At 39.7% G+C, this 16,806-nt stretch overlaps 1 protein-coding gene across 1 annotated transcript in view; it reads left to right on the forward strand.

Annotated features, from left to right (window-relative positions):
- The window catches only part of SCEL (sciellin), an 81,585-nt gene that overhangs the window by 50,094 nt on the left and 14,685 nt on the right, over window positions 1-16,806 (forward strand). Inside the window, exons 12-15 of the mRNA XM_043534320.1 lie at window positions 6,646-6,714; window positions 10,191-10,247; window positions 16,039-16,095; window positions 16,590-16,649. Coding sequence (XP_043390255.1) covers window positions 6,646-6,714; window positions 10,191-10,247; window positions 16,039-16,095; window positions 16,590-16,649 — 243 coding nt within the window. The remainder of the gene's footprint in view (window positions 1-6,645; window positions 6,715-10,190; window positions 10,248-16,038; window positions 16,096-16,589; window positions 16,650-16,806) is intronic.

Genomic DNA, 16,806 nt, shown 5'->3' on the forward strand with positions numbered 1-16,806 from the left:
GGGGCGTCCAGGATTTCCAGGTTTATGGATCTTGGATAGCAGATAGAATACCCCTGGTCTGGGTTCCAGGGGTGTGTCTGTGCGGATTTGTTCTTGTGCTTTTTCAGGGAGTTTCCTCTGAAGCATCTGGCACATTAGTAACATTTCCTTAACTCTCACATTCATTCAGCGTGTGCTTGACATGACTAAAGTAAGTAATTTCAATTTAGATATATCATTTTAAAATTATATATATTTTAACACTGAAAAATTAAAACTGAAAACTAACCTTTCTAGTCATATATTCTTTTATGTTGCATTTCTTCCCCACCTTTATTTTCCCTCATTGTGTCTAAAACTTATTTGTGTGTATTATGTATAATTTAGACAGTAGGCTCCTCAGGGCAGGGGCCTTACCATCTTATACCCATATGATGGTATATAAATATTAAAGGAAATATATATAGACACACTTTTTCCTTCAGATCTGTGTGATGGATCTTATTCATGCTGTGTTATCACTATCCTGTGCCTGTTTGTTATGTGATGTTCCCCTTTCAATGATGCGCTGAGAGGGTTATTTTGCCCTTTGCCTTGAGCAATAACTTTATGATATTAGATAATTGTAGTACCTATGATAATAGTTACTTTTTTGTTCATTGCAAATATCTCAAAACCTGCATTAACCAGTAAGTTCCACAGGTAATACAGTTTGTCCATTATAAATCATCCTTAAGGTTCCCAGTATAATTTTATTCAACTGTCTATTAATGATCTCCTTCAATAGGCAAGCAACGTAGGTGTCTTAGGTTAGGTAAAGACTATACGTAAAGTCCACACACAGTGAAACCTATCTAAAAGCATCTGTCCGTATTGGATACACTGGGCCAGATGCAACTCTAATGCACCTCCGCTGACTTAATCTGAATTACACCAGGAACGAATTTGTGCCAGTATGTTTAAAATAATTAATGAAGGGATTGCCACAAAGAATTTAAATAGAATATAATGAATCAATAACAGAATAACTTCAATTATTAATCAGTTCTAAAATTCACAAGCTGTTTTGGAGTATTTGAGAAGGCGCTCAGACACTATGGTCATGAGAGCCTTATAAAACTTGGATAGAGATCTTACTCAGCTGCCAAATTGCCTCTAGTCCTGCTGGCTGCTGCCTTGAACTTTAATGTCAGACTGTAGGAGTACTGTAAACACTGCAGAGGTGTTAAGCCTGTCTTTTTTGCAGGCTGTGTAGTAAACGCGGGTTGAGTAAGATGTTTCAGTGGTGTGTATGTGAATGAAGGGGGGTACTTTGAGAGCAAGTCTACAAAGAGTAGTCTTACTAAGTAACTTTTGTCTTGGAAGGAGATGGGGGTGGAGGGGAAGAGACCAAGCTCCAGCTTTCCATTGTCTATTTTATGCAGGTGTTTTCAGCATCCTTCATTGTTCAAGCTGCCCTAACCACTGCTTTTCAAAAGGAAATGAAATGCCACAATTTCAGAAATCATGGGGTTTGATTCTGTCTAGCTAATGATCATTCCCATAGTCATCCCATTTAATATGAGATGAAAGTTGTAATTTAAAAAAAATCCAGTGAAACAATGAAAAAATGTAAAAGTGACTTTCTGCTTTTTCATTGACTGCTGCCATTTCTAGAGCCTTCTGCTGTTTTTAAGGTGGAGGTTGAAGCTGCCCTGGATAGGGCAATACTTGGGCAGGGATGTGCTGCTACGCAAAATATGTTTGCAAAGGGTGATGTTCCAATTACATGCAAACAGCATATATGGAGAGTGGATACCATTATGACCTATGCCTCAGTTCTTACAACGCAAAAGTGTAGCTTTTCCACACTGATGTATGTGTCCTTCCCACTGTCTATTTATAACAGCACATGTACTTAGATAGTGACTTATGGTTCTGAGCTATGTTTTTGAGTAAGTGGCCTAAATTTGCGTAGTTACATTTTAGTTAATAGTACGTGGTGAGAGCTCTTTGCCTGATTTAAATGTGGGCCTCAGGTAGATGAGAGATTAACCTTTTCACTTTCAACATAGGCTGAATCATATTGAGAATTTCTTTCTCCATTAATACTGACATATGGTCACCTGAATGTTAGTACTTCTGGAGGGGCATTGGGGTCTCCTTCAGGGAACGTGAGGTAAATACTCCTGTCAGGCAATAACAAATTTAGATGGTACCTGTGTATATCTATATATTGCATTTTTGTAATATTCTTGTTTGGGAATTAAGATGCATTGCCAACTTTCATTTAAAAAAATAAAAGTAATTCATAAAAAGAACAACACATTCACTCCCTCTTGTAATGGTGGTGTATTTTGTGAGAACATATAATATATGGAATATTACCAACATGCCACAACTTTGACAATAGGAATTTTTTTAACCTTTCTGCAAAGTCAGACACCCTAATTTTTCAAATGATTATTATGAAATCAACAATAGCTTGGAGTTCTTCCAAGCTGATGGAATTGAGAGTCTATGGTCTTGTCTAAACATACAAGTTGTACTGCTTCAAATATACTGGTATAGTTAAGGTGGTACAACTTTCCTAATGTGGGTGCAATTATGTTGGTATAAAAATGCTAATACTGGTGTAGCTTATACTCATATGGGAAAAGGAATAAACTATCCTGGTATAAGTGTGTCTTATACTGGCATAACTGCTTCCATATGAAAAGTTGTATCACTATTTTTGGTCAAACAAAAAAACCCCACACCTATCTCTGACATATGTACAATACAAATACTTACACTGAGATCCTCTATAAAAAAGTTAGCTATTTCTTGTGCTCGTCTGCTTTTTTCCTAGTATTTGTACTTGATGGTAATTATCCCTGGCCTGAAGCCTTTAGTAAACTCTATTCCTATATATAAATAAGAATCTTTCAGTTGTGTCTAATCTAGCCTCTCACCCTGCTTAAGTACCCCACTTACACATCACTAGGTCTTCCTTTCTGGCTGCCTCACTTTGATGTCTTCCTAATTTTTCTTCCCTTTCTAGGTAATATATTTGGGCAGACTACTAGAATGTGACATGGGACACCACTCACTCACCCACAAGACTGTTGGGTACCTAGTTACTAAAAAAGTAGGATTGATCTTGGAGCAGGTGTAGAGTGTATGGTGCTAATAACTGCTGTCACATCTGGGCTTGGCTGAAAAAGCTGATTGTTGTTATAAAAAGTAGCTTTTGACTTTCAAGACTGCTTTTTCTTCTGAAAATTAACACACAAATTTCTGGTGCACCAATTTTTGCACCAAAGCAAAATACGAAAAAGGCCCCATGTTAACTGCCTTTATACTGAGTGAGAGATTCTGCACCTCATTTCTAGTATACATGGCACCCGATAGTTTTAAAGTTAGAAGTGCTGGTTTGCATCTCTTCTGTTCAATGATATAAATGATTTACCATTGCAGAGCTGCTGTGAAGAGATACAAATGCATTATTTCTTGTAGTGTTTACAAGGTCATACTTCTCCTCAAAGCAGAACTGAATGAATTGCTGTCCTTTATTCAGTGATCTTTCCCAGTCCACATCCCCTCAAAACATTCTAAACAACTTTTCCTCTGCATTTAGCTCTGAAATTCTCTGTGCTATGCAGCACATTGTGTTTTGGCACTGTATAAATGGGTTTTCACAGTCGGCTGCAGACCTCTTCAATTTCATCATCCTTGGCTTCTGTTGGTGCAAGGCTTAAATGAGGGCTCCTTTGAAAGAAACCTGGCATTGATTAGTCTGGATCGCAACAGGAATGAAAACGCAGGCTAATTCAGAATAAATGCTGTTCCTTTCTCGACTTACTTTTTCTTTCTCATTTACACATCACAAAGTCTGTTACAGGAGTGTTGAAGGGGCCCTAGACAGTCAATCAATGCTCAGAAAGGCCTGTTATGTCAATCTTTGTCTCATGAAAATCCTGAATTACTTACTACGTTTCAGGGTGCGGTTCCTTTTGATCCAGAATTTGGATGTTCCAGCTGGCAATTTGTAATTGTTTTTGTAACCTGAAACTGCCCTTGTCAATGCTGATGTTATTAGGACTGAGATGTCTTTTGAGGTTTTAGTTCAACTTCATTATTGAAGTGTCAGTGTATTCAAGGGTTTTGTCAACCTTTTCTTGGTTGTATAGTGACTGACTTAAGACCTGAGGGGCTTATCTCTTAATGACCGCAAGTCATTATTTAAATAGAATGACCGCAAGTCTTCTAAAATTATTGTGGCTGTTGGCTTGCTGGACCGGAAAGCCATATCTCTTGTAGAATAGTTTTCACCTTTGTATTAATGGATGTGCAAACACAAGCAGAGCTTTCCCACTGTGGAAGCGGTAAAAAAAAATAGTACTGTAATATTTAAAGCCACAGCCTATTTGCGGGTGTTGTGCAAAAGGGCTGTGCAGCCATAAGAATTCATGGTGGCCTTCTGGGTAACTCCGTGAGAATGCCTTTGGGAACTATGCAGCAGCACACACCATTTGGATGGGTTCTGCCAGACTTCTACAGGTGCAGTCGTTGTCCCCCATGAACTGATACAGAGGGGGTTGGGAGCTCTGGCCACAAACACTCCTGCTCTCTTTGTGGGTTTAAGAGGGTAGCTGACTTATTAAATTAAAGTCGGGCTGGCTCTCTTGTTCCAGTCCAGGGGTGCCCTAGTATGGTGTAATTAGGACAGAGGAACTGCCATTGGGAGTTAGTAATGGGAGAGAGCCCAAAGGATAGAAAGTTCAGAGTCCTGAGTGTCTAGAGTCCTAGAGCAGAGACAGCTCAGAAGAAGAGCAAAGCTGGCTGGGAACTTCAGGAAGGGAATGCCTCAGCTCTTGCAATCATCACTCAGCAAGTTACATCTTAATTTAAGCAGTGTTTACACTGAGGTTTTTCTCAGTCTCTCACTGTTATACACCACTGCTGGAGCTACACTGGTGGTAGAAATGGTGAAAGCACTACAGTAAATAGCTGCCAGACCTGTTCTGAGAGAGATTAGATTAGACAGTGGCATGAACACTGGCAGATACTTTACAGTACATTTTTGCTACCATAGGTGTAGCTTCATCAGGCAACTGTAGGCGTTTTTAAGAGAAAGCTCACTGCAGACAGACTGGGTCTTGCAAATGCTGATTCATCTAACTAGTCCTGCAGGTAATCCCATTGAAGTCATTATGCTATGTGTCTTTATAAATAACCATCAAATCTTAACTGTAGTTGTTTTTAACCTGAGCGGTATTTGAACCAGTGACCTAAAGGATCTATAGCCTATTACCACTCCCTTCAGCCAGCCAGTTGCCCTAACTGAAGGAATTTGCAACACGTCAGTCTTGATCACTTACTTTAATCCTGCCAAGCAGATGCTGCATGTGAGAGAGAGAGAGAGAACTAAGGAAGTGTTACCTGTGTAAACTTTAATATATCATCCAGGTTACATTTTATGGAAGAAGTGTTTGTTCCGGGAGAACCATAAAGCATAGCCAAACAGATCAGTCACATCAGAATGTAGATCACAACATATATAATTTATTAGGATTATTCAACTTTGTTCTATAAATCAGAGTAATTGACAGGGTGGGTAAATACAGTGTAGAACTCATATTTTATTACAGAAGAAGTATCTCTTTTTTGTTCATGTCCCTTTAGACAGGCAATGAAATTACACCCTCCTCCCCAAGCCAATCAACACTCTATTCCCCAGTGTACTGAGAATAGCTTATAAGGAAAAAAATGCAGTTAGCTGAGGAGGTATTAATTAAAATATGAACAGCAGAGAAAATTTAAGATTAATTTAAAACATTGGATGTTGTCTGAGAGTTGCCATAAGTTTGGGTTTTATTTTATTGTCATGATTTCCAGATGAAAATAAATAACTCGCCCTGCCAGAGAAATGGCATATCTGTGATCTGTTTCTTTTCTTAGCCCAGACTACGATTCCCCTGCAAACATCCTCCTCCTCACCCTGCGGCCTGATCTCACCTACCCTCTGCTCTGAGTATACTAGGGTGAAGATTTCTAAGGGAGCATTGGTGAAGAATAAAGGATAGATTTTTCTGAAGGAATTCTTCTTTATCTGAAATTTCTGGACACTGTCTGGGAGTACAAGTTAGCTAAAATAAACTGTTTACCTGGAAAGAATTTTAAAATACATATTGAAATTTACCTAAACCAGGGTTGAAAATCGGAAGTGTTTTTAATGCAGTTTCTTTCTTCCCCATTAACAGAGAAATGTCAGCCACTAGGGAAAACACTCAAAGATAGAAAAGCTGTGACTTCAAGAAAACCCCCCCTCAGTTTATACATGGCCAGCCCTTAGAATAGCAACAACAAAGCCCACTTTGATTATACTTTTGTGCTATTCTTAAATACTGCATTATGATACTCAGACAATATAGCAATTTGAGCTCTATAAGTACCTAAGATAGAGATTTCTTGAATATGTATTAATTTAATATTTCAATCTATTTTGTTTGTATTTTTAACTTCCGTACCTATTATGCAATATTTGGTAGGAAAACACTGGATTCTTTTTAACATTTGACTCTAATTTAACACAGGAAGAGCTGTAGCAGTTTGGGTGTTAGATTGAACTTTGTTGGAGCAGGTGCTTGTATATATTTATATAAAAACATATAACTATATTAATAGCATTTAATTTTTTTATAGACAGGTATCTCCAACAAAACCTGGCATATTTGTTGCTGAAAGAAGAATCACAACAGAAAGAACAACAAGGTAGGGCCGACATACCGTTAATTGTAAATTGTGACACAATTTTTATAAGGCAGGAGTGGCCAAAATTTTTTTTATTGCAGACTTTGGGTACAATTTTTCAAAAACCTCTAAGTGAGTGAGGCTCCGAATGGGATCACACCAACGTGAACTAGGCACCTTTTTAGTTGGCGCCAATTAACAGTAGGATATGCCAGCCAGGTCTATATAGGGCAGTTAGAGCACAACATGGTAGAGCACTTTGCAGTTCATACCCCTTGTAGAGCACTCCGCAGCACTGTGTAGACAAGCTCTAAGTCTCTTTAAAAGTCAACGGGACTTAGGATCCTAAGTTACTTAGGCACTATTGAAAACTTTATCTTTCATCTTAATAGTGAGACTGTCTCTTGGAACATCCCTGATTGCTCAGACCAACTTGTCTCTTACTGATGAGCAAATAACATTTGTGTGGCAACTAAAGTAATTACATGGAAAAGTAATAGAAAGTATTTAATCTTGCTTTTAGATGGCTTTTTATGTTACTTAGCCTTTTGAAACAAGCAGGAGAGTTGGAATCATGTGACCAGCAAGCTCTTCCTGGAGAATAGTTTAAGAATCACTGCTATATGGAAAATAATAGTCATATATATCCTATTCCCTGCCCCCCCACCCCACCACACTATATTCTTGAATACTTTAAAAAAAAAAACCCAAAACCCCACCATCCAATGCTCTGTCTTTAGGGATTACGTCACAAAGCAATGGTGAGGATAAACTGAGTTTCATGTGTAATCTCATGACTCCAGGAGCTGCAGCTTTAAGAAAAACACCAAATATCAGGAGATGCAGATAGAATCATGAGTTGGCAACCTGGCGGCACTAGCACTATTAGCTGCTTTCCTCCTGCAGGCTCCCGTCCCTATTCTGTCCACCCACTCTGTTTCCCCATTTGCTCTTCCTCCCTTCAGCAGCTCCTGCTCCTCCCTTACTTCCTGTCCCCTTGTAGTTCTGGTCTCCCTTGTCCTCCCCAGTACCCTGTCCCCTATCTCCCCACCCTCCAGTAGGTCCTGCCTTGTTTCCCAACTGCCCCCATGATTCCTGTCACTTCACACATCCCCAGAAGCCCCTCACCTTTCCTGCCTGTGGAGCACTCATGTCATGTCACCAATGCTACCTCTTCCCCTTTCTGTTGCTCCTTGTGTCTGAGAAACTGCAGGGCAATTTGAAAGCAGCCAAAGGGGAAGGCAGAGAGGTCTTCATCTTGCACCTGCATGCTTCATCAGGCACCACAGCAGCCCCTGTAGTGGCAGCAGTCCAAGCCCTCCTGCTTTCTAGAGCCCAAGTGAATGTGTAACATTCATTCTGGGATGCAGGAATGTGTGAAGGTCTGCCTACATACATTAGTGTCACATGAGATCTGTGACACTTGACATGTCTTCAATTCCAGGATCAGGGTTTAATTAAGACAAGATGTAACAGGTGCCTGACTCCCATTGACTGCAATAGGCTTTGGATCAGGCCCCAGGTGAGTTAGAAACAACTAGGGCTATGTGTACACTGGAGACTTACAGCGGCACGCTATCAGCGTAATTAAACCATCTCAAATGAGCAGCGGCAGCTATGTGGGCGGGAGAGCATCATCATGAGATAGGCTTAAAAATAATAAATTTTGGATTCTTTTAATCCGCCTTCTTTTTTGAGCCTTAAGGTTTGTTTTCAAGCATTTCTCTACAACCAGGGGCTAGAAACTTACTTTTCTTTTAATGAAAGCTGAGATTCTCACATAATCAAATGAATCCAGGATCTGGAGCTTTAAGAAAAACATTAAATACCATGAGACTTGTGATAACATAGTGAGAGTTGGCAACACTGTGTTAGTGGCCACAAATATATCAGAATTACAAACATAACAAATTTAAACTTATCCGTGATTTTAGAAGAATATGTAGACTACATATTTATTAATAGCTCTTACGTAATGTTAGACAATTGATGTTGAATGTCCTCTGACTCCCTCATGCTAATTTTGTTTGATCCTTAGAGAAGAGAAGATCTTGGTAATCCCAAAGTGAATCCCACAGCTGACAAATGACAAGGGGAAATCTTGCAGAGCCCTTTGTCTTTATCTTTCACTAAATGTGTGTTTGAAGATAGAACTGTTTAATGTGCAGCTATTGGAATTTCAAGTAATAAGACACATGCAACACTGTGCACTAGGAGAATGAGACTGCGCTCTACAGGTAGTCAGAGTGGTACTGTAGTGGGAATTGCTGTTTTCTTGTTGTCCTCTATTTAAGAACAGCTTTATACTTCCAACCCAACTCTCATTTACTTCACAAATCAATGATACAAGATATTAACCTAATTAAAGTGTACAGGCAATGTTAGGACTGATTTTTAGGTAGAGCTGGTTGAAAAAGTTTTTGACCAAAAATTTTACATTAGAAAATGCAGTTTACTGAAATGGAAACATTTTTGCAAACACATGTTGAAATAGGAAATTATAATAAGGTAAAAATGTTTCATTTTGACTCATTTCATTTCAACATTTATTATTACCATAATTTATTATTATCATATATTACATTATTTTATATTGCTTCAACATTTTTGAAATGAAGTGATTCAGTGCTACTGAAACTAAATATTTGAATAGCTCTGTAATCAGAATTTGTTTGGAATTTTCATTCTGCAATAAATATTAAAATTTTCAGCTTTTCTTTCTGATTTGGAATGAAAATACATTTTGACAAGTGACAATTTTCCATGGAACAGAAATTCTGTTTTCCAACCAGCTGTAATTTTATGGAGAGCAAACTTAAATTGTGAAATGTCAGACAATGGAAGTGTTGTCTGCCAGCTAGAGACTAGAGGGTCTAGAATGAGTGGGTTTATCCAAGAAACATGCCTCCCAGTTCATAGCTGGGCATGCTGTCCCACCAACACAGTGAGAATTAAATCAGAATCCTGGTGGTCCAGAGGGGTGACTGGTCAATACAAGCCAAGAAGATTCTTCCTGCTGATTAGCTTCTTCTAGTTTGTGCGATGTTTTTTTTTCTCAGTGGGGACTCATTCTTCATACATCATAGTAATATTCTGCTGATTTTATGATTCAGTAATCTCATGGTTTAAAGTTCATTGCTGGCTAAAAGGCATGCAATTTTTTTTAAAGTTATTGAAGTAGGGGTTTTAAAATCATGATTATGAATGCTAAGAAGGCATTTACCCTTTTGTCGCATATGTTAGGTGTAGTTGGTTGTTTCTAAAACATAATCAGGTGTTGCTTGGGTCAAATGGAAATACCTGAATGGGTATATATTTACAGGTTGTATATCATTGAATTAGCAATGTAGGCTTTCAACTTTGCCATCAATTTAACTCCATCTTTCTTGAAAAACGTGTCAATAACCTCTTTACTTTAAGCAAGTCCTTAATTTTAGCTAATGGACAGTTGTATGTACTGACTGTGACCTGCTCTGGTTTTGCTTTATCTTTTATAGGAGCCAAGATCTTGATAATCTAAAAAAAAATCCCACAACTCACACAGATGACAAGGGGTAAGTCTTGGAAGCATCTCGGTTTCTATTTTTCTGATGCAGGTGGTAGTGTATAACTACTGGAGTTTGAAAAAAGACTAATATTAAAGTCCTTAAAGGACTAAAAAGTAGCACCGGCTGTTCAGAAGTACAGGATGGCATTAGAATGAAAATAATAGCAATGATGAAATAACACTTATCCACTATTAACTAATCAGTCAGCACCCAGGTGCTGGAACTAGGGATGATGGGGGTTCTGCCGTATCCCCGGCTTGAAGTGGTTTCCATTATATATAGGGTTTACAGTTTGGTTCAATGGCTCTCAGCACCCTCACTACACAAATTTTTCCAGCACCCCAGCCCAGGAGGCTGTGTGTGTGTGTGTGTGTGTGAGAATCATTGGCAATCTCCATGCACATTTATAGCTGCCTCAGAGTTCATCAGTGTCCAGTACAACTTCCTATGTAACTTTAAATATATTTTGTAGGGGATTAAACAAAATTTTGAAGAACTCAGAATAGCTGTGTTTGCCAGAGACACAGCAGAGTTAAGCAGTTACTAAATTGCCCCACATTCTAAAGGGACTGACTTGTGTGTTGGACCTCAATGTCAATAGAGAGAGATTCAGACCAAGGTCCTTGTTGTCCATAAACCGTTTTAGGAATGAGCTAAAGCAGGAAGCTGCCACACTACTTTGCTAGTAGGAGCTACACAATGATCTCCACACTTAGGACCAGTTTCAGAGTAGCAGCCGTGTTAGTCTGTATTCGCAAAAAGAAAAGGAGTACTTGTGGCACCTTAGAGACTAACAAATTTATTTGAGCATAAGCTTTCATGAGCTACAGCTCACTTCATCGGATGCATTCAGTGGAAAATACAGTGAGGAGATTTATTTACACAGAGAACATGAAACAATGGGTATTACCATACACACTGTAAGGAGGGTGATCATTTAAGATGAGCTAATACCAGCAGGAGAGCAGGGGGTGGGGTGGGAGCTGGAGCCTTTTGCAGTGATAATCAAGGTGGGCCATTTCCAGCAGTTGACAAGAACGTCTAAGGAACGGTGGGGGCGGGGGTGTGTGAAATAAACACGGGGAAATAGTTTTACTTTCTGTAATGACGCATCCACTCCCAGTCTCTATTCAAGCCTAAGTTAATTGTATCCAGTTTGCAAATTAATTCCAATTCAGCAGTTTCTCGTTGGAGTCTGTTTTTGAAGTTTTTTTGTTGAAGAATTGTCACTTTTAGGTCTCTAATCGAGTGACCAGAGAGATTGAAGTGTTCTCCGACTGGTTTTTGAATGTTATAATTCTTGACGTCTGATTTGTGTCCATTTATTCTTTTACGTAGAGACTGTCCAGTTTGGCCAATGTATATGGCAGAGGGGCATTGCTGGCACATGATGGCATATATCCCATTGGTGGATGTGCAGGTGAATGAGCCTCTGATAGTGTGGCTGATGTGATTAGGCCCTATGGTGGTGTTCCCTGAATAGATATGTGGACACAGTTGGCAACGGGCTTTGTTGCTAGGATAGGTTCCTGGGTTAGTGGTTCTGTTGTGTGGTGTGTGGTTGCTGGTGAGTATTTGCTTCAGGTTGGGGGGCTGTCTGTAAGCAAGGACTGGCCTGTCTCCCAAGTTCTGTGAGAGTGATGGGTCGTCCTTCAGGATAGGTTGTAGAGCCTTGAGGATGAGTTGGAGAGGTTTTAGTTGGGGGCTGAAGGTGATGGCTAGTGGCGTTCTGTTATTTTCTTTTTTGGGCCTGTCCTGTAGTAGGTGACTTCTGGGTACTCTTCTGGCTCTGTCAATCTGTTTCTTCACTTCAGCAGGTGGGTATTGTAGTTGTAAGAATGCTTGATAGAGATCTTGTAGGTGTTTGTCTCTGTCTGAGGGGTGGGAGCAAATGCGGTTGTATCGTAGAGCTTGGCTGTAGACAATGGATCATGTGGTGTGATCTGGATGTAAGCTGGAGGCATGTAGGTAGGAATAGCGGTCAGTAGGTTTCCGGTATAGGGTGGTGTTTATGTGACCATCGCTTATTAGCACGGTAGTGTCCAGGAAGTGGATCTCTTGCGTGGACTGGTCCAGGCTGAGGTTGATGGTGGGATGGAAATTGTTGAAATCATGGTGGAATTCCTCAAGGGCTTCTTTTCCATGGGTCCAGATGATGAAGATGTCATCAATGTAGTGCAAGTAGAGTAGGGGCATTAGGGGACAAGAGCTGGGGAAGCATTGTTCTAAGTCAACCATAAAAACGTTGGCATACTGTGGGGCCATGTGGGTACCCATAGCAGTGCCGCTGATTTGAAGGTATACATTGTCCCCAAATGTGAAATAGTTATGGGTGAGGACAAAGTCACAAGTTCAGCCACCAGGTTTGCCGTGACATTGTCGGGGATACTGTTCCTGACGGCTTGTAGTCCATCTTTGTGTGGAATGTTGGTGTAGAGGACTTCTACATCCATAGTGGTCAGGATGGTGTTTTCAGGAAGATCACCGATGGATTGTAGTTTCCTCAGGAAGTCAGTGGCATCTCGAAGATAGCTGGGCGTGCTGGTAGCGTAGGGCCTGAGGAGGGAGTCTATGTAGCCAGACAATCCTGCTGTCAGGGTGCCAATGCCTGAGATGATGGGGCTTCCAGGATTTCCAGGTTTATGGATCTTGGGTAGCAGATAGAATACCCCAGGTCGGGGTTCCAGGGGTGTGTCTGTGCGGATTTGTTCTTGTGCTTTTTCAGGGAGTTTCTTGAGCAAATGCTGTAGTTTCTTTTGGAACTCTCAGTGGGATCAGAGGGTAATGGCTTGTAGAAAGTGGTATTGGAGAGCTGCCTAGCAGCCTCTTGTTCATATTCCGACCTATTCATGATGACGACGCCACCTCCTTTGTCAGCCTTTTTGATTATGATGTTGTTTCTGAGGCTGTGAATGGCATTGTGTTCTGCATGGCTGAGGTTATGGGGCAAGTGATGCTGCTTTTCCACAATTTCAGCCCGTGCACGTCGGCGGAAGCACTCTATGTAGAAGTCCAGTCTGTTGTTTTGACCTTCAGGAGGAGTCCACCCAGAATCCTTCTTTTTGTAGTCTTGGTAGGAAGGTCTCTGTGGATTAGTATGTTGTTCAGAGGTGTGTTGGAAATACTCCTTGAGTCGGAGACGTCGAAAATAGGATTCTAGGTCACCACAGAACTGTATCATGTTCATGGGGGTGGAGGGGCAGAAGGAGAGGCCCCGAGATAGGACAGATTCTTCTGCTGGGTTAAGATAGTTGGATAGATTAACAATATTGCTGGGTGGGTTAAGAGAACCACTGTTGTGGCCTCTTGTGGCATGTAGTAGTTTAGATAATTTAGTGTCCTTTTTCTTTTGTAGAGAAGCAAAGTGTGTGTTGTAAATGGCTTGTCTAGTTTTTGTAAAGTCCAGCCACGAGGAAGTTTGTGTGGAAGGTTGGTTTTTTATGAGAGTATCCAGTTTTGAGAGCTCATTTTTAATCTTTCCCTGTTTGCTGTAGAGGATGTTGATCAAGTGATTCCGTAGTTTCTTTGAGAGCGTGTGGCACAAGCTGTCAGAATAGTCTGTGTGGTATGTAGATTGTAATGGATTTTTTACCTTCAGTCCTTTTGGTGTGATGTCCATCTGTTTGCATTTGGAGAGGAAGATGTCTGTCTGTATCTGTATGAGTTTTTTCATGAAGTTGATAGATTTCCATTCCATACCACTCCCATTATTTTACTCCCCTTCCCCCACAGTCTGGGCATAGTTATAACTCCCTGAGCATCAGTGCTACCATATCCAGTCCAAATTTTAATTTAAAGGGAAATGTAGCTTTCACATTGAGCCAGAGTCTGAGAGACACTGAGGCCTGGAACTACAAAGGTACTTAAGTGTTTAAATTCCAGTTTTAAGCTCCACAGTGATCCACAAAACTCCTGCTGAACCCTGTAGATGCCTAAACTTGCTCAGTGCCTAAATTTTCAGGGTAGAAGATTTCTGCCTTTTGGCATGCACACTGCCACTTCTCTCTAGGTACCCAGATACCATCGCCCACCTAAGCCTCAGAGCGATCCACGAACTGGGGAAAGATAGGCATCCTCCACCTAATTTGTGTGCAGGGCCCAATCTGGTAGGTGTGCTCAGAGGCTGCCTACTGGATCAAGTCCCATTCAAAATCTAGAAGGAGATGGAGGTCATGATGCTCACCTTATAATGTTTAGCTTAGTGGTTAGAGCACTCACCTAGGATGTGGGAGGCCCCGGTTTAATTCCCCCTCTCCTGCCCAGCAGAGGGAGACACAGGATTTGAACAGGGATCTCCCACCTCTCAGGTGAGTGCTCTAACCACTGAGAGGTGGGATATTCTGATGTGGGGTTCCCTCAGTCTCTCCAGTTGAAGCTGTTCCTCTGTGGGTAAAAAGTCATTGGAGCAGGAGGACTGGACACTAGGTCTCCTGTCTCCCAGGTGGGTGCCCCAACAACTACTGGACATTCTGTCTCTGGACCAGTAACTAATTATTTGTTCACAGTGAATATCCACAGCATCACAATACCTAAGTCCCTTTGTGGATCTGGGCCTGCATGTCACTGACACAACTGGAAGTTGAGGTGCTCAGTGACTCTTAGGAAGCATCCATCTTTTTGTAGGATTAAACTACTATGAGTAGACTCAGTTAACTATGTTCCCCTTTGCAGGCTGAACTGTGTGAGAGACCTCCACATCAAAGTGAAATCCATACTAGCATCTTCTTGGTCCACAAAGAACAACTTTAAAAAACAAGCTAAAAAAGAAGTTTGTAGTCAGAGCTAACTGGCTAGTTGGAGTGAAGTTAACTTTATGGTTTTACTCCCCACCTGCAACCCTAGAAAGGATCTATCCTTTTGTTGTACAGGTTACAACTGATTACACATTGTTCCATTTTTTTCAAGTCAGTAGAGAAAGAGAGAGTTATTTAAAGTCAAAATAAAGTTCTGTATTAAAATTCAGCTACTTGTTTAATCTTACTTGTAAAAGTGAAAGTGTTTCTCTATATTTAAACTGTAATTGTGTTGTATTTGTAATACAGTCATGTGTTATCGCTTAATTCTTCATATTAATTTAAGGAAGGTGGTATTAAAATACTTCACAACATAAGATGATTAGCACAGCTTTAAATCTACCATAATTTATTGGTATAATAATTTAGTAGAATAAGTGGAAAAAATTAATGTTTTTAATTCTATTTTTGTTAGTATTTAAATGCTTACATTTTTAGTCCAAGGATGGAAATTTAAATAAAGCCTCAGTCATCATATATGACAGTAGATCACTTCTGTCATTCCAAAAAACACACTAACTGGACAAATGTATATTTATTCAGAAGTTCCTTAGCAGAATGCAAGCTTCCTTAGTTTTAGTGTTCATAATATTTCTCATCTTTGTGAACTAATGCTAGAAACAGAAATCTATGCCCTAGAAGATTGTGAATTAATGTCAGAATTCTTCAGAAACTTCATTTCTTTTTTCACTGGCACATATAATGTAGAGTAGGAATCTAAATCATTTGGTAGTTTTTATATATTTAGATCCACAAAAGGGAACACTTCTGTGGGAAGCATCAGAATTTTTCCTCTTGCAAATGGAAAATTAAGCATATTTTTGTGACTATCAGTAACAATTTGGCATAACTATTTGTGAACTATTAACAAACTTATTCAGTATGCATTATTTCCTGGGGAATGTGCATGTTTTTCTTCATTTTTTAAACAGAAATCCTACTTATATCCAATTTTATAATCAAGCAGAATATTTTAACATCACTCTATTTTTGTTGTTTCACAGAGGAAAAGACCTTGATGATCTCACTGCTGTAAATACTGCTGCACAGAAAAATAAGAGGCAAGGCCTGTAGTGAGGTTTCTCGCATATTGTAAAAGGGTTTGTAGTTGGGTAGCTGCTTAAGTGTGAGTCTTGTTACTGAGGGTTTATTTCAGTAAATGTGGTTACAGGCGTCAAAACTAACAACAATTAATTGACTTGGTCTAGGTTATTAAAGTAAAACCCATGTTAATTTCTTTTTAACTTCCAAATAAATACAAGATAGTAAACGGAAATAATTCAATGTAAATATTACAGAGGATTTTATTTTCTATTATTGAAACTCAAACTGCTCAGCATACATCTACTTTAATAAATAATAAAGATGGGGGACTCTCTCCTGGAAAGCAGTGTTTGTCAGGCAACCAGGACAATGGTGCAGTGTAGTCAGCAATCTCTTACTTGTGGAAAAATTCTATGCTTTTTCCTTTTTAAAATGCAAGTCCATCCTTATAGCTAATTTATAGTTGAATTGAAAATTTTGACTAACACTGAGGTATATTTCATTTTCACAGAGGCCAAGATCTTGACGATTGCATTGAAGTAAAGGCTCCTGTGGAGCAAAATAAAAATCGGTAAGACTTAATTCATAGCGTGGTCTTACAGTCCTTGAAAATTAAAATGGTTTGTAGTGGTGGAGCATTTTCCTGTGCAGTATTCTGCATGGGAATGTTCCTTACCAATGTAAGCATGTCAAAGTTTCAGATCTTTAGAAAGACATATGAATTTATT

Source organism: Chelonia mydas, chromosome 1 (genome assembly GCF_015237465.2).
Source record: "Chelonia mydas isolate rCheMyd1 chromosome 1, rCheMyd1.pri.v2, whole genome shotgun sequence".
Taxonomy (NCBI): Eukaryota; Metazoa; Chordata; order Testudines; family Cheloniidae; genus Chelonia; species Chelonia mydas.